At 38.7% G+C, this 21,933-nt stretch overlaps 5 protein-coding genes across 10 annotated transcripts; 1 reads left to right on the top strand and 4 right to left on the bottom strand.

Moving 5' to 3' along the window:
• Positions 1-1,709: 1,709 nt before the first annotated feature.
• LOC103849756 lies at positions 1,710-3,730 on the bottom strand. 3 transcript variants are annotated; one of them, XM_033291511.1, is made up of 7 exons: positions 3,458-3,698; positions 2,971-3,244; positions 2,793-2,814; positions 2,544-2,694; positions 2,357-2,449; positions 2,192-2,282; positions 1,710-2,101 (listed from the first exon to the last, which is right to left on the bottom strand). In XM_033291511.1, the coding sequence occupies exons 1-7, from the start codon at positions 3,520-3,522 to the stop codon at positions 1,823-1,825; spliced, it is 975 nt and encodes a 324-aa protein (XP_033147402.1). In that variant the 5' UTR covers positions 3,523-3,698; the 3' UTR covers positions 1,710-1,822. The 3 variants fall into 3 exon arrangements, with proteins under 3 accessions (XP_033147402.1, XP_009124733.1, XP_009124735.1); XM_009126485.3 differs by having other exon boundaries at positions 2,793-3,244; positions 3,458-3,730; XM_009126487.3 differs by having other exon boundaries at positions 2,192-2,279; positions 2,793-3,244; positions 3,458-3,730.
• Positions 3,731-3,732: 2 nt separating this feature from the next.
• On the bottom strand, positions 3,733-6,914 carry LOC103849757 (protein DNA-DAMAGE INDUCIBLE 1). Of its 2 annotated transcripts, none has more exons than XM_009126489.3 (15): positions 6,643-6,914; positions 6,438-6,470; positions 6,186-6,316; positions 5,986-6,094; positions 5,757-5,873; positions 5,569-5,634; positions 5,341-5,403; positions 5,204-5,248; positions 5,051-5,112; positions 4,868-4,961; positions 4,694-4,786; positions 4,548-4,617; positions 4,376-4,446; positions 4,208-4,279; positions 3,733-4,105 (listed from the first exon to the last, which is right to left on the bottom strand). In XM_009126489.3, exons 1-15 carry the CDS (start codon positions 6,706-6,708, stop codon positions 3,977-3,979), a joined length of 1,221 nt encoding a protein of 406 aa, XP_009124737.1. In that variant the 5' UTR covers positions 6,709-6,914; the 3' UTR covers positions 3,733-3,976. The 2 variants fall into 2 exon arrangements, with proteins under 2 accessions (XP_009124737.1, XP_009124736.1); XM_009126488.3 differs by having other exon boundaries at positions 5,986-6,097; positions 6,643-6,900.
• A 4,060-nt stretch (positions 6,915-10,974) lies between these two features.
• Positions 10,975-11,761, bottom strand: LOC103849758 (chaperone protein dnaJ 11, chloroplastic). The gene has a single exon (XM_009126490.3). It carries the CDS (start codon positions 11,646-11,648, stop codon positions 11,175-11,177), a length of 474 nt encoding a protein of 157 aa, XP_009124738.2. The 5' UTR covers positions 11,649-11,761; the 3' UTR covers positions 10,975-11,174.
• Positions 11,762-14,814: 3,053 nt separating this feature from the next.
• On the top strand, positions 14,815-18,703 carry LOC103849759 (vacuolar cation/proton exchanger 2). 2 transcript variants are annotated; one of them, XM_009126491.3, is made up of 13 exons: positions 14,815-15,094; positions 15,335-15,442; positions 15,508-15,756; positions 15,827-15,894; positions 15,971-15,999; positions 16,076-16,272; positions 16,344-16,556; positions 16,633-16,764; positions 16,850-16,966; positions 17,055-17,108; positions 17,203-17,319; positions 17,399-17,492; positions 17,563-18,703. In XM_009126491.3, the coding sequence occupies exons 2-13, from the start codon at positions 15,398-15,400 to the stop codon at positions 17,574-17,576; spliced, it is 1,329 nt and encodes a 442-aa protein (XP_009124739.1). In that variant the 5' UTR covers positions 14,815-15,094; positions 15,335-15,397; the 3' UTR covers positions 17,577-18,703. The 2 variants fall into 2 exon arrangements, with proteins under 2 accessions (XP_009124739.1, XP_009124740.1); XM_009126492.3 differs by lacking the exon at positions 14,815-15,094 and having other exon boundaries at positions 15,527-15,756.
• A 1,209-nt stretch (positions 18,704-19,912) lies between these two features.
• Positions 19,913-21,755, bottom strand: LOC103849760 (WPP domain-interacting protein 3). Of its 2 annotated transcripts, none has more exons than XM_009126494.3 (3): positions 21,534-21,755; positions 20,641-21,397; positions 19,913-20,571 (listed from the first exon to the last, which is right to left on the bottom strand). In XM_009126494.3, exons 2-3 carry the CDS (start codon positions 21,374-21,376, stop codon positions 20,105-20,107), a joined length of 1,203 nt encoding a protein of 400 aa, XP_009124742.1. In that variant the 5' UTR covers positions 21,377-21,397; positions 21,534-21,755; the 3' UTR covers positions 19,913-20,104. The 2 variants fall into 2 exon arrangements, with proteins under 2 accessions (XP_009124742.1, XP_009124741.1); XM_009126493.3 differs by having other exon boundaries at positions 20,641-21,384; positions 21,534-21,733.
• Positions 21,756-21,933: the final 178 nt, after the last annotated feature.

The raw sequence follows: 21,933 nt of genomic DNA, 5'->3' as shown, positions 1-21,933 counted from the left end.
TTACCTGAAATCAAAAACTATAATCGTAAACCAAAAACCTAAAAAAAATATCCATAATGCCGGAAACATATTCGAAATATCCAAATATACCTAATAAACACAACATATTTATGATCGGGTTTAGGGTAGGATCCAGACTCAAACAAAGACATGCGGGTCCAAAAAAACCACAATAGGTTATCTTCTCTGGACGTGAACTAAACCTATATTTTCGGGTCAGTTCGGTTAGTTTTTTGATTCGGATATAATTCCCATGCCTAAAAAAACTTATGTAAAAGTGTATATATAAAATATAAAAAAATTATGTAACTGTTAAAATTACATTTTTCTATATAATAAGACTTTGTATTATAATATAATCCAAAAAATCTGCGCTTTTCAAACGCAGATCAAAATCGAGCTGTGTAATTTATAAATAAGATCAAATTCTAACATGGAGAAAATTTGCCGAGGACGGAATATCAAAGGGAATGTCCATGTAAAAGATATCACTGACTAAACAAATATTGGGGTTAATGAGGTAGATTAGACTTTTCTGTGATAATAGTTTGTAGAAATTTTTTTTTAATGATTTCTCTATTCATCTTCATTCAGTAAATCATGTCACATCCAATTTACAATTACAGTGGGCTTCCACGTCCATAACTAGACTGAAAATCTAATGCTAAATTTTTGTCGGTTATAAATAAATTAACTGATTTTTGTTGTTTCTGCAAAAGATACAAGTTTGTTAGTTTATATGTTAGGCATGACCATCCACAGTAACAAACAATAATAAACTAGTTAAATATTAACAAGCACCAATCTCAAGCTAAAAAAGGTTATATACTTAAGCTAAATCAATCTGTATCTACTTAACCCAAATTAGAGCATCATTCGGCCATATTTTGCTGAGACCATTTATTCAATAATGATGAATTAGGGAAAACAATCAATGTAATTGTTTATTGAAATGTTTTAATATCTTAGACAAAGTTAAACCATCACTTTTTGTAATTTGGCACAATTTGTTACTTATACAATACAATAACAAATCTATTATAGCTAATGTCTTACAAATCCTAATAAGTTTCTTAATGATGTCTGCATAACTAACAAATCTTATGATAATTGTCTTGTATTTTATTATATATAATTTAGTGTACAAGTACAACCATTGAGTACCACATGCCAAAGATTCTTTTATGAAAGATGTTGATTATGTCTATTTTTTTAACAAGGTTTATGGGATTTTGAAAGAAAGTGAAATGGAAGTTAAGTTTGCAACATCATCACAACCTTATATATTTTGCAGCACAATAAACCACTAGATTCGAAGTGCCGCTAAATCAACTTGGTGGGGATGCATAGCAACATCTCTATGTCCTACAATTTCAGTAACTCACCATTCTCTGTACTTATTTTGTCGGTCCAAGAGAGTGAAAAAAGTGAAATTCCATCTCACAAAAACTCAGTTCCACACAAGTACACTCTCGCGAAGCCCACTCTGTTTTGGTCCTACAAAATACCAGCCCAAACCTGTCCTGCGGCTGTCTTTTCTGGACCAGTCCAGATCTTCAATTATATCTCTAGTTACCGCATCTTCCAGTTAGTCCAGGCCCATTAGATATCAGACCGATTAACAATTTAAACCTTTCGTTACGACAATTCCAACACATTCAGTCTTCAGTGAGTGAAACTGAAGTGAATTTTTTTGATCAAAAAAGAAAAACTGAAGTGAAGTGAATTTATTGATACTATAAAAACTGGGAAGAAATTCAAAACAACCAGAAAACCTAGGGGCAAAAACCATAAAGGTGTTGAAAAAAAATGATCTGGAGTCTCAGGACAGTGGAGATTCTAGCCTCTTCATAAGCTGAGAGACAACACCCCAGTTGAATCCCCTGTACTGAAGCCACCGTATAACTCTAGCTTTACGGTTTTCTACAGGCAAGTCTCTGCCTTGGAGCCACCGCTTTGACGCCTGAACATAAAGCTGATCCAACGCTTCCTTGGACAACCCGTGACTCGGTTCCGTCTCTTTGCATTGGTTGTCTTTCTCAAAAACAAGCTTTATGGCAGCGTCTGAGTCCTCGTTGCTTACGCCTTTCTTAAACAATGCCTGGTCCAATATTTAAAGTACACATTTTGCTTTTAAGTACATCATGTGATTGTTAACTATGTGAATGACAAAAGTGGAAAGAAGCTTTACTTGCTTGATCCGCCTAGGTCCCCAACTTAGGGAAGACCATCTAGATCGTGTGAATGCTTCCGCGTAGAAGTTATCATTGATGAAACCTCTACTAATAAAACGTTCAAGTAATCAGTAAAGTGGATACTTAATGAAAACAAAGAAAGCGAGAGGAATCGTTTTTACCGATGCTTAAAGTCATTGATCACTTTGTCAATGATATCAAGAGGATATTTCTTTGCAATGAGCTTCTTCTTCAGCTCAGCTGCTGTATATGCTCTGAGGCCATGCAAGAAAGTCAAAAAGTAAGAAGATAGAAATCAATGCACTTCAAACTGAAGCTACTACAGAAACTCAAAGGTGAAAGCCTAACCTTAAACCAAGATAACGAATAGCCATGTTCTCTGCATCTTGTGTTTCTTTGCTGCTCTTGGCCGTCTCAGCATCCATGTATAGTTTGATTTCATCATAAGCTTGTTTGTGTTGTCTCATTGATCTAACATCGTCTCTGCTTTCTTCCAACTCTGCAAAGAAATCACAGAAAATGTAGTTTACTCATTAGTATCTTTATTCAATTCCATAGTTGTAACTCTCAATAATATACGATATTGAACTTACATACCTTCTTCAGAGTCATCACAAGAACCAGCATCGTTTTTAACCTGCAGGTGAGAATGCGTGCCAGCTCCAGCCTCTCTAAAGTTACTACTACCTTTAGGGCCCAGTACACAATGATCCCATCTACCAGCAGTCATACCCTTCTCCAGACTCATAACACCTTCATTAGAGCCATGGAGAGACACATTCATGTAACTTCCAGGATCGTTTCTCTCTTGCAAATCCATATATAAGTCATCCCTAGCCTCTTCCTTGTTTGGTTTAGACCCTGAAACACTATGATCACATCTACTAGCATTTATACCCTCCTTCTGAGGACTATCAAGCGGCTGAGATGTCACTTCTTCACTAATCTCCCGGAGCTTCTTCGGAATATACCGACTCAGTCCAGAGGAATTGTAATCACGCTTCTCTGAACACAAGATTCTTGGCGGCAACAAGTGTTGTTTATTCAACCTAAAGTGAAAAAACTGAGGATTTCAACTTGGTGGTAACAGAGTCACACGTGAAAGTAGTGAGATCACAGAACAAGATAAAAGTCATAAACCCAGTACTAGCCACGATTCAATTCTCTCAAAAGTCATAAACTTTGAAACAAAGGCAATACACAAAGAGGCGATTTTGTAGGAAATGAAAAAGTAATCATTAGAACGATTGAATTAAACTCACAATGGAATCACGAGCACGCGGTGGTGTTGAATGCCAATCGATAACCTAAACCCTAGCTTCAACATCTCCCCCAATTGGGTAATCTCACAGAACCGTCGCAAGCAGTAGCTAAAACCCTAAAGCTCGTTATTTTGGTAAATAATTCTAGCGGCTAGAATGCGCATGCGTGGATTATGAAATTGCTATTGTGCGCCTGATCATCCCAACCGTCAACCCTTGTTTACGTGGGTCCCAATCACATAGTTTAAGAAACTGATATAAATCGAATAGAGAGAGAGAGTGAAACAATTCCATTTCTACGAAAACCTTTGTCTGCTTACGCAACAGCATTGTCATGGAGACATGGTCTGAGAGATGTCATGAGGACATGGTCTCTCGCAGTTGCACCAGTGCTATGTTTTGTAAAGAAGAGCTAATAAAATACAAATAATAAATAAAGGCAGATGGAAAAGAGTCTCTTTTAAATCACAGTTTGTTGGCCTTTTTGGTAAATGGGACAATTTTATTTTTGATCTATCTTCATCCACCAAAGAGAAACCCAGCAGCTTGTTCTTCGTTTCCTTCAAACAATCTCAGAGCTTGCACCACTGCTTCTCTGGAGAATCCTAACTCAACAAGCTTTGCAATTTTGGCTTCAAACTCAGGTCCCTGTGGGTTTGCATGATGAAAATGAATAACACAGTCTGGAAAAGGAAAAGGAAAAGGAAAAGCAAGAAGTGAGACTAAAACTTTCAACACTGGTTTTTTTACCTCTGATCTTGAAGGTTGACTCGCTGGGCTTGCAACTGTGTTACTCTTCTTCTCTGTAAACCCAGAAGGAACCTGTGCGACCAAAAACAATTTGATCATAAGAATTTAATTCCAAACTATATAGTTCATCAAAACCAAAGATATTGGACCAAATGCAAAATCTCTTACTGCTGCTCCAGAGCTAGATGCTTGATTCGGGACACCACCTTCATCCAGGAATCGAGAAGGGAGGTCTTTCTCTGAAGGATGTAGCGGTTTCTTTTTTCAGGTTGATTGAAAATAATGATAACAAAAACATAAAAAAAGGGTTCAAAATTGAGATGGTAGGTAGAGAACTAGCCTTGCAAAAAGGGAACTGAGACCTCTCCTCCTCCAACAGTCAGGACGTTATCCTTCAAATCAATAGTGCACTACATGCAGAGAAATGGGTTTACATTTGGTTGAAACACGTACACTAAGTTTAAAATCAAATGATGGAGATGCTACCTGATGCTTACGCAGCATATCCAGGCCAAAAAGGAACTCCATGTTAGGTGAATCCAGCACTATGAATGAACACGGGTAAAAGTTTTTTCCAATCTGCAAGTTACGAGATATTCAATTTCTTTTGCAAAGATCATATTATAACATCATTATAAGGAATAACATTTGCGGTGTTACCTTGATTGGAGCGACATGAATACGGCCTAATATCTCTGTTTGGCCAACACCCTGAGCAATACCTTTATACCGTTGATCCATCAGTCTCAGCAATCTGAAAGTAACCATTCAAACAAGACGAGAATCATTTTCTATATTAAGAGAAGAAGTACCAGAACAAACAGAAAAAGCTGCAAGAGTTACCCGCATCTCTCAGCACAACTCTTGGATATGATTGTAGATTGAGCACCACTATCAACAAAAGCCTGGAGATAGTGTCAAAATATAGAGTTAGAACATACATATGATACAGATAGTAAGCAAAAGAGATTTAATATTCTGGTTGCGGAATTGTACCTGTAGAGGTATACCATTGACCTCCATATCCACATACAGCATTATCTAAGGAAATTGAGAAAGAAATAAAAACTCAAGACTGCGTACAAGAAAGTTAAGGAATTTCAGAAGCATAAACTAAACCATAGCATACATACCACCCGAGCAAAACCTTCGGGGTTATGTTCAAGGGCAGCTTCCCAGTTCTCATCAATTCCTTTCTGCTCAAAAGTATCAAGAGATAGAACCAAAAGTCAGGAATGATACGACAAGATAACAAGAACCAAACCTAAGTGAATGTATATATCAAGGAATCACAAAAGAGTTATTTGCAACTACAGACATACTAAAGTTCACTACATGTAACTAAAGCAAGAACAATTAACCTGCCGAATTGCAGCTTCGATTTTCTTCTGTGCTTCAACATCAAAAGGATCTGCATACAATAGGGCCTGCAAGGAGGAGGGGGATACATAAGTAGATATAACTTAGTTGTGCAAAAACTGAGAATGTAGCAACTTTCTCAAAGAACGTTTCCCTGAAACTCATTTTTTGGAGAAAACAAAAGGCTTACAAGTTCCTCCTCCTTCTGACGCTGCGCTACAGATCGCTGTTGATGCCGTGAACGCAAAACATCCTGTAACTTATTTAAATCGCTTCCAGAAATCACTTGTGCAAGCTCAGGATCAGTCTACAACTCACACCATCAAAACCCAATGTAACCAACAGAGTCACAAAACAAAGACCAAGTAACAATATCACACTTCCCAAACTTAAAGTTCTAGCTACCAATCAATTCACACCTGGAACAACTGTCCCATAATATTAGCATCACCCCGAATATGCTGCTGGAAAGCTGCAGGGTTCGAAGCTGACCCATCAGGATTCATACCCAAATCACTCCCTCCCACACTACTGAATCATCCAAACAAACAAAAACCAAGAGTAACTAAACTACATTGAAATATTCAAAAGAAGAGTAGCAAGTTTCAATCGACCGTACCCAGATGAGGCATTGGAAACCATCATCATCAACAAATCATCATCTTTAACACCCAATGCACTCAATTTATCAGAGTTCCTCATCTCATTGCCATTGTACAAGAGCTGCTGCTGCTGAATCGGAACATTCGCCTGCTCATTGATACAAAAACACACAAAGTAGCTTAAGTTCCAAAAAAACCTAACTTTGAGCAGAATTCAAACTTTAATTCTCACAATACAAAGCGAAAAGAGAGATCTGAGATCGCTTTACCTCAACCTCGAGCAAGGCTTTAACATTCTCAACCTACGAGAAAAAAAAAACGAAAACCTAATGATCAGCAAAAGGGTCGACTAATCAAGGAAGAAGAAGCTAAACCCAAGATCCTTAATCGATCAATTCGAGATGAGTGCATTGTGATTTTAAATAAGCGAAGAATCGTGAAAGCTAGGGTTTTTGAGGGGAGGGGGAGACTTACGGTTTCGTGTGAATCGACGTCAAGGGTGATGATTTGTTCGCCGGCGGTCATCACAGTGATCCTCATCTTGTGAATCGTTCTCCTTCTCCTGCTTTGTTGGTATCTCTCTGGCTTCACTAGTTGGCTTTCCTTACCTTTGTTGTTATATTAACGCTTTTGTCTTATGAAGGAAGTCAAAACACTGACCCTAAACCCGCTTTTTAAGCAAGAGGCTCTACCCGAAGTTGGGAGAATCCCGAAAGTACCCCTGAGTCGTTTTAATTTGTTAGTTGGACTTGGATTTACCCGCCCGACCGTTTATAGCTTTTTTTTTTTGTTTGGCAATTCATTTGAAAATATAGTTTTCCAAATATTATTCGAGAATCAATTTATTATCAATAAACAAATTTAACAAACTCTTTAAAAGTAATTAAAAATAAAATAGAGCCGAGAATTGAGGTTTTGGAAATAGGATTTCAATATTTAAAAAAAAAAAAAAATTCAAAACAAAAAATGTTATTATTGTCATTTTAGTTTTTGGGATCCATTTTTGTGATAAAAACTTAAAAAAATCTATTTGAGAAAATTGTCCATAAAGTTTTCCAAATATCATTCGAGATAATCAATTTATTACCAATAAACAAATTTAACAAACTCTTTAAAAGTAATTAACCACTAGGATCCCTTAACCACTCCGCAGACACACCTAAAATAAAAATATAATCTGTGTCACCTGTGAAGAAGTGGTTTACCTGTTGCGAGAATTTTACTTTTTGTAGTCATCGAGAATCTTTTACTTTAGTGGAGATAAGAATAAGAATATTTAAAATTTTATATGTTTATTGTTTTTTATTATTATTTAATAGCCTAACGCTTATAGGTTTTAACTTTATGCTCAAAAGCTGCGAAAATTGCATTAACATAAAAAGAATGATGAAATTGCGAATTAGAGACGTTACGGATGTAGCTAAAATAAAATCAAATCTGATTAACGAAACACTATAATGCACAAAGGAATCAAATATTATGGAGAGAAACGTAAGAAAAACAAAACCAGAAGATTCGATATATCAGAATCCAACACACAACGCCGTCGATTCGAAAGATTCGATCGGACCATGCAGCTTGGCTAGCTAGTTATTACCGGGGAAGCCGTAACCGCGACGGCCAACGCCAACGCCTCCGCCGCAGCCGAATCTGGGATCGCATTCGAGTTTACCGGAATCGTGGATCTTGTGGAAACCGTCCTTGAAAACTCCGAACCCGAATAGAAAACCAATCGTGATCACCACCAGAACCAAACACGTGCACAGCATGCATATCCGTCCACAACACATCTCTTCCGCAAATCTGTCACCGGAGATTCGTCTTCGATTTAGGTTGAACAACACTAATGATATAAGATGAGAGAGAGAGAGAGTTTGTTGGTGGTGTTGGCTAGAAACGTTGAGCGAGAGAGACGTAGCAATTGTGCGTGGGGACGTTACGCCTTGTTTTCTTGCTTTTTAAGGTAATCAAAATCACTAAACTATTTTCACAACGGTCTCCTTTGACTAAGCTGACTAGGACTCTCTATTAGGCCACGCTTTAGGCCCATTTATGAACTAGAAAAAGCAAGAACCCAAGAGATGATTATATATAAGGCCCAATAACGAAAACAAAACTTTAGGGAATACACTACAAAAGCATCCTCACAATGTTGCTAAATACACGATCACACCCCAAAGTCTCCAAAAGTTCTCTTCCACTTCTCACTTTCAAAGTCACTCTCCTCTCTCCTCTCCCTGTGACTAATCAGATCCGCCGAGTCTTTGAATCTTTACTTACATCTCCGGTGACTCAGACGCCGCAACAGGAGGCGGTGCCTTCCTCTTCCTCCGCGAATAACTTGCACCCGCAGAGAACAGTATCTTTCCTCGCGCCGCCTCTGAATCTCCTGTCGCCACGTGGCAATCACAATCCCGAGACGCAGATCCTGGCTCTCCTCAACAATAGCGCTGTTCTTTTTCTTGACGCTGCGGCAGCGATCAGCGGGTAAAAAACACGAAGAAAATATTATAATTAACGCCACCGTCTTTCAAGTTTGTGTCGCTGGCTTTATAAAAACATCCGCGTTCTCCAACTTTCTTGCCGCCGGAATTTATGGCGTCACAAAAGTCTCCAATATTTGATCGCCGCGTTTTCGATTTTCTATTTTAGCCACAGTAACAGAAAAGATGAAGCTACTGTGTAGTGTATTTTTGTGCCGCCGAACGCTGTCGCGGCGTCAGCTAAAAGAACAGAGCTAATAACAACAACGGTGGAGGCGCCGCGGCCAACCAAGAGCCGGCGTCGCGTCCGCTCGATGAATAATTACTTATGTTATGTAGTAACAAAATTGATGAGATCGTCCTCTCTCTCCCTAATCTCTCTCTCTAAAAGTCTCTTAAATCAAACGTCCGTCTCTGCTCCGGCGACCTGCGGTGGCGCGCGTGGTCGCCGGCGTTACCTTCCTCTCCCTCTCCTCTTTTTGATTTGCTCCATTTCTCCTATGTTCTGCTTGCCGTCAAGATGCTTGGATCTGTGGAACGAGCTCCGTCGTGGGATTCTCTAGTTTGGCTCCGGGGTGGACTAGATCCGTGCATGGAGTCATCCGTTCTGGAGATACAGTGAGGCGGTGGTGGTCCTAGGCGAGTGGAGTCGGATTTTTAGGGTTTCGTCCGGTGAGATCTGGTTTTCCATTTTACCTCTCTCCGGCTGAGACAGCGGCGCGTGGTGGTGGGTGTTCGGTCCTTGTCCACCGATCTAGTGAGAGGTAGTTCTATTCTCGCTATGGTCCTGGGTAGGGAAGCTTTCTGGGTTTAGGTTCTGTGGCTTCCTTGGTGTCTTGGCGAGTCATCCCTCTTCTCTGAAGTTAGGAGTGCTCTGAAGGTTCCCTCTCTCCTCGGAGACGCGTCCAGTCAGTGGTTTAACCACCGCGTGGTGGTGCTTCTGGCGTAAGCGTGTGGATCGTGGCGGAGCTATGGTTGACGTGGTCGTCTATGGCCACTGAGCAGTAGCTCTTGCGACTTCCCTCTCCCTCGATGTATCTCTCTGCCGGCTCATATCCAGCTCCTCCTTTGAAGATTGAAGTTGTATCCGGCTTCGCTTCAACTGATGGCTGCTCCTGTTCTTAGAGGTGGTTGTTCCGTTAGTCACCGGCTCAGCTTAGAATTTTTTTTTTTTCGAAGAAACTGTTGTCTGGTTCTCAGACGCGGCGTAAAGCGTGGTAATGGTTGTGGTTGTATCGGGTGATCTCCGGTCGCCATTTTGTTCCCACGGTGACTCTTTGCGGTGGTCTACCACATCCCAGTGCTGTTGGATGCTCCTGGTCTCCGCAGCAGTGTTAGTTCACTAACTCTTCTTTCAGTTATTGGAGCTATTCTGGAGTTGAGCAGCTGTTCTCTCGGACCCGTGTTTGTGTGTTTGTGTTTTGGTTGTGGTGAGGTCTTCTCTGTCTCCTTTTGGGACTTCGGAGGTCTCTTTACCCGTGTTTGTGTGTTCGTGTGTTGCGCTGGTTGCTTTTGCGCTGAATAAATGCTCGATCTGGTCAAAGCGGGTGTGCTTGACCTCTGCCGTTGCTGTCTGATCGTGTGGGTGGGTGCTTCTGAGGTCCATCGTGAGCTGTTCTTGTCTGAGCCAAATCATCAAGAGCGGATCATCGGGGAGGGGCCAAAATTACCGGGTTCTGTCTCTCGCTATAACTGTGGTTCTTTTCTTTTGCGGCAAGCGTTTGGTGCTGACTGAGTCGAGCCTCTGATTAGTGGATATGGTTTGTAGTGTCTGCCCCTTTTTAGCCTAGTTCGAGTTTATGTTTCTGTTTAGGATTTTTTTTTTATTTTCTGCTTCTTGTTAATCATTGTAATTCTGTCAAAAATTTTAAAATTGGTAATAATATCTTTACATTTTTACCAAAAAAAAAAAAAAAAACAAAATTGATGATAAAAATCTAATAAGTAATGTTTCACTGTAATTATTCGGTTGTGGTTGCAAGAAAGTGTTCTGTTTTAGACCATGGTGTTACCAAAAAAATAATAATAATAATGTTTCACTGTAATTATTCGGTTGTGGTTGCAAGGAAGTGTTCTGTTTTAGTCTTTTAGACCATGGTGGTCCGTGGACCAATATTTTTTCCAGAGAGAAACCAAAAATTCAAAAGAAAAGCATCTCTTGCTATACTAAAACAAAACAGTCGACTGTTTGAGCAAATATCTTTCAAATTGCCAATAGTTTTAAAATTCATTTAAAATATGTGTTACCAACTTGTTCTAATTAGTCGGCAGCATACTTCTTCAGTTCTTCGTATGCCTCTGATCTTTGACTACGAAAAATATATAAACCAGAAAACAAAAATAATATACATCTCTCTATTCATAATTTATGTTAACAAAGTTAAAGCTAAGGACTGATAAAACTTATCTTTCCCCTTAATTTTCCCAATACACGACAAAAGGAAAAAAAAAAGTAACAAAAGGGGAAAAATGAAGTAAAAAAAAGTGCCCTTGCTGCAAAGTCATCATCACCTGAAACCTAAATCACCAACACTGATCCGTCTCCCATCTCCGGGTCGTCGAATACACCCGACCCGCCCGACCCATCGCCCCGACCTGCACACGTCTCCGTCGCGCTCCCAGCGTCGAATCGTAGATCGCTCTCGTCGTCGGATCCGCGAGCGTCGCGTAAGCTTTGTGGATCTCCATGAAATCTCGCCCGTCCGACTCCGACGCGTCGGGATGGTAGACTTTAGCTAGGCTCCGGTACGCCGTCTTGATCTCCGGCAAGGACGCCGTTTCGTTGACTTTCAGCAGCTCGTAGAGGCTCGACGCTCGCCGGCGAACGGTTACAGCTGGCTCCGCGTTGAGAGTCTGCGCGGAAGCTCTGAACGAGTTAGCTCCGGTGGGGAACCGCGCGGTGCCGTTGTGTGATCTGGTTGGCTTCGGATGAGGAAGGCTGGTTCCCGGCGAGAAGCGGAGGGAGTTAGCGGCGCAATTAACTAAGATTCCGGACATTTATGTAATTAATGTAAAATTCGAGGGCAGATTTCGAAAGAAACTGTGAAATTTGAGGAAGCAGAGAGAGAGAGGATTTAGATATGAATCACAAGGAGAGAAGGATTGAGATATGTCCCCTTTATATAAAGAGAGAGCTCATTAGCCCATTGTTTATTATTATTTTAATTGCTAATCTAAAAGGGATAGCTATTACTTTAATTATGCGGTTACTTAGTAATTTGGTTTTAGTCTTTTAGAGTATGTTCATTTTAGCTGTTACTAAAAAGTAGAGAAATGGTTAAATGTTCATTTAACTTTATTTAAGGGGATTTAATCAAATTCCACTGTCATATATGTAAGTTTTAAATGAATTGGTTGGAGAAACTTATGGGGTTAATGTGGAAATAAAGTGATTAAGAAGGAGCGAAAATAAAGGAAAAAGAAAGGTATAAACCCGTGGGAAAAGAGTGGCAGTCACCAGTTTTGTGAAAATTACTATGGTACGATGACGTGTCATCCAGTTCAATGGATTGGCCTTCTAGAACACTTTTTGTCGGCTCGGCTCTCGTTATTTTATCGGCTCACTATGATTGTAATGATGACATGTCATATAGCTGTATATATAGCATTATTCTGCATTATCATTGATTAGAGAATTGTTAATGTTGAGTATTAGTACATGTTTTATGAAATTAAATCTGGCTATTCAATGAAAAGGATGTAGTATTTGAACAGTCAACTCTAACCATTATTTAAATGTGACAATAGTGTTCATTTAGTACTATTAATGTTTAACAATGCTATATCCACTAATTATAATATTTGCAGAATAATATATTCAGTTCCAAAAACAAAAATATCCTTCTAGAAGAAATCTTCCCAGCAAATCAACGGCTGAGAATAAAGAGCAAAACACAAAGTATCTTTTACAACAAAGAAAAATAAACTCGTCGACATGATAAATATCAACGCACTGATTCTAGAAGCTTTTTTCTTGTCTTTATCTACCAAACCATTTTTTACGTTTATGAATATATTTAGGTACAGTACAGATAAAGAGACAAAAGTGTCTCTCAAGGATGTGTCGGTTGGGCCACGGGGATGCACAGGACTTCTAGAAGACAACGAACCCTAACAGGCTAACACAAAACATATATACGATTTTGTGCGTAACACTCCTAAATCATTATTTTGTGTTTAATATAAACGATTGATTACTCAACCATCTTACTTACAATTTACAAATTACTATTAACAGCTATTATATGTTATAACAGAAGGTGTAGAAAATGTATTTTACTCTGTCAACGCAAATGTTATTGTGTGGAAAAATGATAATGAAAACTAACCATCTTTTAGTAAAAAAATTTAAAGTAGATATGGTCTGTAAATTATAGTTGATACTAGTAGGCATAAATTAACTATTTTATTAATTTTTGGATAATGGGGATTCACTTTGTTAGTTATTTTTGCATATATATATGATTCACTCTCAATAAGAATAAGCTTCTAGATGACTGTGATTGATACAAGTAATAAGCAAAGAATACTTTAGTAAGTAAATGTAAATGGATGAGTGGAATTCAACTGTGTTCGTTGTTTTATGATGAGTGACTAGCAATAATTAACGTCTATACTTCTTACAAAATAGTAAAATGATGAAAGGTTTGATTATTATAATGGTCAATTTCATAATTGTGTAGTTATGGTGGGGGCTACTACTTCTTTTGGATGCTTGGTGGGGGATTCATTTTTTGTGTGTACCCCCCAAGTTCCACAGACGCTGACTCTTCTTTTGCTTTATGTTTTTAAAATATGAAGATTAACAAATTATACTTCTGTTTCTACCATCTCTTCTTTCACGTAAATACTTTATTACTAGTCTTTTAGTACGTGGATATGGTGTTGTCTGTATAGGAACTCTAAGTAGATCATTAAGGTCATTGATTCGAGGGACAGTTAAGATATGTAGACTAGTGTTTGGCTTACTTGATAAAATAATTAAACAACAACGTAGCTGAACAAACCAATAGTAATGTGTATAATCCGTGGCGGAGCCAGCCACAGTTTTTACTGGGGTCATTTTAATTCAAATCATATATTATAGGGGTCACATAACATAACTTTTGCAATTTTCATTAGAATTGTTGTTTAAACAATAAGTAAAATTTGTTTTCATCAGACTTCATAGGGGTCATTGATTCGAGGGACAGTTAAGATATGTAGACTAGTGTTTGGCTTACTTGATAAAATAATTAAACAACAACGTAGCTGAACAAACCAATAGTAATGTGTATAATAGAGGAACAAGTCGGTATGAAGCTACCTGTCAGGCCATGTGCTTAACTGAAAAGTACTTCTCAACTTCTTTCCAAGTTTAGTTTTATGCTCAATCGAACTAACTATTTTATGCGATTCTAGAAACCCGTAATCTATTGGGATGATACCATTTTAATTTACTGGAGAATCGGGCTAAATCGTAGTGAACCCAGCTATATCGAGTCCGTATACTCTCAACTATAAGTCGTTGAAGCTTTGTAAACGGGATCACACATTTTGGAGAAAAAAGCCGGTTCCCTCGCTCATGAGTGATTAAGTCAAATGCGACATCAATCTAATGGGCCAATTTGGGTCAAATCTATTTCTGGCCCACTGGGGGTTTCAATTAAGGTCACATCTTTAAGAGTTGACCCATTTTTTTATACATGGTATGGTATATGTGACATTTTGCATGACTTCACTCACTTGTTACTTAATTTTTCTTATTAATCACCCCTTATCTGTTACAAAAAAAAAAAAAAAAAAAAATCACCCCTTATGATACTATTATATATTCTGTACCATAAATTAAACTTTATTTCAAAGGAGCTTTGACTTTGAAAATCGGTTACAGAAACAAAAACAGAATTTTGATATATATATTATTTTTTTCTTTTTGTTCAAATGCAAGTTATTGATATATACTACAAAATTTCCGACATTCGCGGGGGTTGTATATTAGGACAAAGAGGCTATAGATTTCTCGAGGGGAAATGGGAACTGTCGTAAAAGGCTAAAACGGCGCCGTTATTTGTGTCTTCTTCTACTTTACTTTCTCTAAGACAAAAAGAAAAAGAATAAATAAAAGGAAAAATAAAAACTTTTTTTTTTTTTTTTTTTTTGAAAATAAAAACTTCGTTTTCTTCAAACTGATGAAAGATTTCAAATTCAACGCAGAACGAAACTTCCTCGCTGGTGCTCTTCTACTAGCATCCGAGATCTAAGAGATCCTCATCGACTTCCAGAATCACGTCCATGAAACTATTATTACTCTATCTCTCTTGAAATCACCACTCGACTTCTCCTTTCTCTTCACCACATCACAACAAGAAGAAGAAGATAATAGAAACCCTCCACGTCATTTCTTATTAGAGGCTATGCTCTGATTTGGTTTCTGCAAGTCTTCTTCTTTCGTTGACCGCAAGGTATAGTCTCCCCCTTTTTTTTCCTTTCTTAAACCAACTCTCGATTTCTTTCGGTTTCAGGGAGTTTCTATTTAGAAAGTATCGTTTTTTGGCTGTTGACTCAGTAAAGTTCTGTGCTTTTGTATGAAGTAACAACTGTCTATATATCCACAAGACTCTACCTTTTGTTGGGTGTAAATGTTTTAACTCAGTGCGGTTACAAACTTTAGATCTCACACAAGAAGTTTCTCTGTTCCACAGGTTGCACCACAACCAGACGCTGTTAGTTTCTTAGTGGTCCATGTTTTGGTAGCACGAGAGGTTATGAGTCATTGTAACGTCCCGGCTCTTATTGAAGCACAAGTTGAAGTAAGTTCACGCCAACATAATACTCTTTTGATTTTTTTATTAAATAAAAATCTCTTATGTAACAGATGGGGTCGGCTAATGAAGTTGAGCAAAAAACCTTATTCAAACTCGAAGAAGATGCCAAGCAAGCTAAAGAAGCTTCTTTGATGGAGCAAGGAGGATCACTCTCTCCAACTTTCCCTCCACACACCACTAAATCACCAAAGAACACCGTCCTTAAAAGCATCAGGATCGTTATTTTATCTAACAAACTCAACCTGTTACTACCTTTCGGTCCTCTAGCAATACTGGTCCACTACATGATAGATAGTAAAGTAAGTGTACTAATACTACTACTAGTTTCATTTCTAGTCCAAGAAGTGATTCTTTTGCCTGTGCCTTCAGGGATGGGTGTTTCTGCTGAGCTTAATAGGCATCACACCATTAGCCGAGCGTCTAGGATACGCCACAGAGTAAGCATTAAACTTTACCATATCATCATTCTGTTTTCTGAGACACTTATGTGTATTTTTTTTTTTTGAAAAACAGGCAACTTGCTTTTTACACTGGCCCTACTGGTATGAACCTGCTTCCTTCTGAAAACACATTCAAATTCTATTTTTTGAAATGCTAATACAATTTTTTTTTTTACAGTGGGAGGTCTCCTAAACGCTACATTTGGGAACGTGACTGAACTGATCATATCCATCTTCGCTTTGAAAAACGGAATGATACGTGTAGTTCAGCTGACTTTGTTAGGATCGATACTGTCCAACATGTTGCTTGTACTCGGCTGCGCTTTCTTCTGCGGTGGGCTAGTGTTTCACCAGAAAGACCAAGTCTTTGACAAAGTAGTGTTAATCATCCTTCTTCCTTTGTATTCTCTCTTTTGGTTTCTGAGTCCTGTTGTTTCTGCATCCAGGGGCTTGCGGTTGTTAATTCAGGATTGCTTTTGATGGCTGTTATGGGGATACTCTTCCCTGCTGTGCTTCACTACACGCATAGTGAGGTTCATGCCGGATCATCGGAGCTGGCTTTGTCGAGGTTTAGCAGTTGTATAATGCTTATAGCTTATGCTGCTTACCTTTTCTTCCAGTTGAAGAGCCAGTCTAGTTCTTATAGCCCTCTTGAAGAGGTTTGTTGTCTGCCACCTGGCGTTGACTCCTTTGTTTGACTTGCCTTCTTGTTTGATATGTGATGTAAACTTGTAGGAAACGAATCAGAACGAGGAAGCTAGTTCTGATGAAGATCCTGAGATCTCAAAGTGGGAATCTATCATATGGCTCTCGATATTGACTGCTTGGGTCTCTCTTCTCTCTGGCTATCTTGTTGATGCCATTGAGGTAACTTAGACTTCTTTCGTTGGCTATATGTTGTGTGTCTCCACTTCTTGAGTTTATTCATTAGAGTGTAATTTTTTTTCTTCAGGGTGCATCGGTCTCTTGGAACATACCAATAGCGTTTATAAGTGTCATATTGCTTCCTATTGTTGGGAACGCAGCGGAGCATGCAGGTGCTATCATGTTTGCCATGAAAGATAAACTGGTAGGCACAGAGTCTTTTCTAACATCTATAGACACTCTTCATTCTCAGTTTGTCTTGAGACACTTCTTTTGTTTAACAACCTCTACAGGATCTGTCGTTGGGCGTGGCTATTGGTTCCTCTATCCAGATCTCCATGTTCGCGGTATGTAAACATAAATACATTGCAAGAGCAGTGTATATATCTTTGACTAACAAGGCTTGTTAGATAATCTTCTGTTGTTGTTTGATATGGTTAGGTCCCGTGCTGTGTGGTGATTGGATGGATGATGGGTGAACAGATGGATCTTAATTTTCAGCTTTTTGAGACGGCCATGTTGTTTATTACCGTTATAGTAGTTGCTTTTTTCATCCAGGTGGGTAAAGTCACCTTTAAGAGTGACAGTAAGAATCCAAAACCAATAACTGATAATGGATCTGTATGTACATATGCAGGAAGGGACATCGAATTACTTCAAAGGGTTGATGCTCATTCTTTGTTATTTAATAGTAGCTGCCAGTTTCTTTGTACACGAAGATCCTCAACAAGGTTAGTTGGTTCATTTGAAGATGGGAACTGCAAGAGTTTTGTTTTCTTGATTTCGTTTGTTTTTTTATAGATGGAGGTATATAAACACCGTGGAAAAGACGGGTGTGAAGCAAGTTGGGTCTTAATTAAAAGCTGATGATCTCAGGAACACAAAGTGTTTTTAGGGAAGAAATGTTAAAGATGTAAACCTGATTCTGTTCTAATGTGGTTCCCACAAACTTGAACCTGTTAGACGTTTTGTTCGAACAAGTGAAGGTTATTTCTTTTGGCTTTCCCTCCCCGCTCCCATAAGTATTCTTAGCGACTTAGAAGGTTACAAGTTTTGTTAATTTACAGTGATTTTATGAAAAAGTTTGAAAACTGTTTCTTGTGCTATACACTATATAATGGGCATTCTGGTATGAAATGCCATTTGTGGTGAAAAATACACGACGGTGAAAACCTTTTTTGATAGATCAAGCAATATATGACATTACACTACCACATGGTGTAGTGTTAGATACTCCATCAGATATGCTTTGATTCTTGAAGCTAACCCAGCTAGAGTTCTTTATATTGTGAAATAGTTTATTGCTTTTGAAAAGAGCATCCAAGTCGTTGTAGTATAGTGGTAAGTATTCCTGCCTGTCACCCGGGTGACCCGGGTTGGATTCCCGGCAACGGCGCATCTATTTTGTTTCCTTTTCCTCTGGGCCCTGAAACGAAGCCCATTTATATGACACATGCCCAATGTTCTTTGATTCCGACATTAAAAATCTTAAAAAAACACAAACCTGTCCTTAGTAAAAATATTGTCTGAAAGCAAGGGTTAATATGTCATAGTAAAAATAATGTCTGAAAGCCAAATCTGGTTATCAACTTCTTACCACATTGGCACATTGTAAAGATCTGCTTGGTTAACCCGAAGAATCACCAGATTTCGATCAAGATTAAAAAAGTCGAAATTAAATTGGCAGCAGAAAAAAAAAAGAAAAAGAATAGAAAGAAAAGATCGGACAGTCCCTTTTTGCACTCATCACGTAGATGGTAGTTAATTGGTGAAGGTGTGAAGATAAATTCGCTGGTCATATCAAAATCGAAAAAAAAAAAACAAGTATGGATGATGATGAGATGGAAGAAGTGGAAGTTGATGTATGGATGAGGAGTTCCGTGGCCATGATGATGATGATCTAGGTGCTTCAGATTCTGACGTTGAAGAATTTGATTACTCGGTATGTTACTTTACCATTTGTTTCAGCTTTTTTCTTCCTCTTTGTTTATATATCTTATAATAGTTTCGTGTTCCATGGGGGTTTACAGAATAATAAAATAGCTGATACCACGGCAGAGCAAGTTCGGACAGGGAAAGATATCCAGGGCATTCCTTAGGTCATGCTTAGTATCTCTAGAGAGAAGTACAGACAAACTAGGTTACAACAGTATAAGAACACTATGAACATGTCCCTATCATCAGAAAAGGTAATGATCCCTGCATTTGTTTCCTAGAGTTTAGATTAGCACAGCCTCTACTTAACGCATCTTTGTTAGTAGTCTTGTTTGTTGTAGTTCGCTTGATTTATCTAACTTCTGATTAAGAATCTTTATTTGGTTTCATAGCTGAGGAACTTGGTGTGGGCAACATCCGAGCACGACGTATATCTTTTGTCTAATTTCATTACTCTTCTCTAACGTCTGGAAAGAAGGAAGTTCTCAATGTTCACGGTCATGTTGCACCATCTGAGGTTGGTATTTACCAGAATGCTAAGTTCTCCTTAGAAGTGACCAAGTTATCTCGCTTGGTGCATTTAGAAACATCCAGGGAGTTTTCTGGAAGGATTTACGCAGACCCAAGTGAGTACATTTGCAGTAAAAGACGACTTATAATGATGGTCTTGCTTTTGATTTAGCATATCACTAATCTTTTATCCACTTGTTGGTGCAGCATGCATCTTTGAGTCCAAATGGTAAATTACTAGCTATTGTTGGGGACAATCCAGAGGGTCTTATAGTAGATCCCAGCACAGGAAAGGTACTCTAGATTCGTCTCTCAAATGGTTTGGTCACCACCAAGCATGTGCTTTCTGAAATCCATATCTTCTCTTTTGTGCCTTGTGAGTCTTCTCTTTTTTCTTGTATGTGTTGTTGTAGGAACTCTAGTGTTAAAGATCCTTTTGAGTTGGTTCTGAGTTTAGAATGTGGACATGCTTTTAACTAAACTATAGTATATCTTTTTCATTATAATTAGATTACAATGCGCGCAGGCATGGGGAGAAGCCGAGAGATATCAATGGTTTGACAAAGCTTGTGGACAAGTATATGAGGTTGAAGCTTTTATCGCTAAAGGTAGAGGAGATTATTATGAAGAAGGTCTGATAACATGGTTTGGTGTGCAACCTAGTTCATGATTTGTATAGACAGACATTGGAAGTTTTCATAAGAAGTGTAGGCAAAACAGAGTAGCACTCTTGATGTAATACAGTTTTTTCTGAATAAAATTTAACATTTATTCAAAAAAAAAAATAATTAGATTACAAGCTTAACAAATTTATTATAAATCATCATACCTTGTTCATTTATAAATGAAAATCTGAAGAAAACAAAAAATGTTTGGTAAACACCAACATGAACTGTTGTCAGGTTGGTATAACTAATTGTGAAGCAGGAGAGGACTGGAGGAGCAGTAACCGAACTATGGAGACTAGCAAGATCAACTGTATCAAGAAATAGAAACTGGACTTGCATGTTTTTCCCAACATGTTTCCACGGTTTGGTTCAGGATCTTCAGCTACAGAATGTACCTTCTTCGGATGTTCTTTGAGTAGCGTTGAGTTCAGAGAACTTGTGAGCATCAAATGCTGGATTTCAGCTTCCATCTTTCTCTGGAAAACACCTTCAAGTTCAGCTTCAATCTTCGCGTTTTCGAGTTCTTGGATTCTGGCTTCCTTTGCGTCGAGATCAGCTCTCGCTTCCTCGAGTTTAACTTGGAGAAGTTTCACCTTCTGCTTCAAGATCAGTACCTGTGATCCTGAATTGTCTTCATCAATATTCGAATGTAGTGGTGGTATAGATTCCTTACTCAGCTCCTGGAAACTTGTAACCTCTGCACATGTTTCACTTTAGTTTAGAAACATCATGTGTCTTTAGTGAGAAGTATGGTTTGTGTGCAAACCTTTCCAAAGAGCTTCCTGCAAAGCTGCAAGACATCTGATAGAATCTGCTATTTGATCCTTGTCTGCCTGATAATGGTTGTTCTTCTTATGACTCTCAACTCCATCTTCATCTTCTCCTCCGTTCTCGCTTCTGCTATATGTTTCAACTAGTTCCCTAGCTTCTTGACCATCTGCTATACGGTTGGCAGCAGAAACTGCGCCACTAGAAAACACAAAATCGCTACTTCTCAAGTCCGAATCTATGCGCTCTTCGCTTCCATTCTTGATGGTATCTCTCCCTTGGCTACCTGAATCAATCTTCCCTCCTCCGCTATGCTCTTCACTCTTCTCAAAACCTTGGCCTACAGTAAACAAACCTGGACCGGGACTAAACCCGTTGACTACACTTGGAAGATGGTGATGATGATGATGCGCCATCATGTTTACTGATCCAACAGAGCCTTCACTACCCTGTCTTGCTTCAACCGAAGACAAGTCTACATGTTTAGAAGGAGGGTTCACCAAGCCAGTCAAATTACGCTTCAGCAACTTACTACCGTCATCAACAGGTGCAGCAGACTCGTCTTTCACAGGAGTATCTCTCTTGATCCTTCTCCATTTCTTCAACCCGAAACCTTTTCTCGTCGAACCACCCGGAGATTCAACCTTTAAGCTATCAACGCTGCTGGATCGTTGAGGTGATCCAATACCATCATCAGGCGATACTAGTACTCCATTTACACTCACTTTCTCCATCGTTTGATCTGTGATTCATAACTTTTAAGACAAAACCAATCAAGACATCACAGACAAATCTCAAGTACTAGACGAACTACAATGAACAAAACTCAATTCAACAAATAAAGAGAGAAGCTAATTGAATAATTCAACTGAGATAAAGCGAAGAGCGTACCACTGAAACAAATCATTCAACGAAGTCTTCCCTTAGACATCATATGTTCATGAGACGGAGGAAGATGCCGACATTATTGAGGTTGAGTTAGATTATTACATGAAGCGATTATTTTCTCTGCGTATTATTCGGAATAATTAAAGGAAGCGAAATGATTTATTAGTGGACGAAGAAAAGGAAACAAAAAACATTAGTACAAAAAGAGAATAATGGATTAATAGTGGCGAAGATAGTGCGAAACACACGTGGGGTCCACATGACGTAAACTCCCACTGCAGACAGCTGGCCGTCCGATCTGGAAGTACAACGTGTCGGAATTAACATGTACTATATATGAGGCCATTAATTTGGGCTTTTAAAAGCCCATTATAACTTCTTCAGGTCCGTTGTGTAATCTGCT

This window comes from Brassica rapa, chromosome A01 (assembly GCF_000309985.2).
Source record: "Brassica rapa cultivar Chiifu-401-42 chromosome A01, CAAS_Brap_v3.01, whole genome shotgun sequence".
Lineage (NCBI taxonomy): Eukaryota > Viridiplantae > Streptophyta > Magnoliopsida > Brassicales > Brassicaceae > Brassica > Brassica rapa.
The sequence above is the reverse complement of the archived record's forward strand: the minus strand, read 5'-3'. Positions and strand labels throughout refer to the sequence as shown.

Bases quoted from the DNA above. Each gene is read 5' to 3' on its own strand.
- LOC103849756 (XM_009126485.3), bottom strand. From the start codon at position 3,522: ATGTTGAAGCTAGGGTTTAGGTTATCGATTGGCATTCAACACCACCGC. The intron at 3,245-3,457 runs GTGAGTTTAATT...TTTTCACTTTAG, and splicing joins CGCGTGCTCGTGATTCCATT to GTTGAATAAACAACACTTGT. The intron at 2,283-2,356 runs GTAAAAACGATT...ACGTTTTATTAG, and splicing joins ATCAATGACTTTAAGCATCG to TAGAGGTTTCATCAATGATA.
- LOC103849758 (XM_009126490.3), bottom strand. From the start codon at position 11,648: ATGTCCGGAATCTTAGTTAATTGCGCCGCTAACTCCCTCCGCTTCTCG.
- LOC103849760 (XM_009126493.3), bottom strand. The intron at 20,572-20,640 runs GTTTGCACACAA...AAACATGTGCAG, and splicing joins GCAGGAAGCTCTTTGGAAAG to AGGTTACAAGTTTCCAGGAG.
- LOC103849759 (XM_009126491.3), top strand. From the start codon at position 15,398: ATGAGTCATTGTAACGTCCCGGCTCTTATTGAAGCACAAGTTGAA. The intron at 15,757-15,826 runs GTAAGTGTACTA...CTGTGCCTTCAG, and splicing joins ACTACATGATAGATAGTAAA to GGATGGGTGTTTCTGCTGAG. The intron at 16,273-16,343 runs GTAGTGTTAATC...TTCTGCATCCAG, and splicing joins AAGACCAAGTCTTTGACAAA to GGGCTTGCGGTTGTTAATTC.
- LOC103849757 (XM_009126488.3), bottom strand. From the start codon at position 6,708: ATGAGGATCACTGTGATGACCGCCGGCGAACAAATCATCACCCTTGAC. The intron at 6,098-6,185 runs GTACGGTCGATT...TGGATGATTCAG, and splicing joins GTTTCCAATGCCTCATCTGG to TAGTGTGGGAGGGAGTGATT. The intron at 4,280-4,375 runs GTAAGAGATTTT...TTGGTCGCACAG, and splicing joins CATCTAGCTCTGGAGCAGCA to GTTCCTTCTGGGTTTACAGA.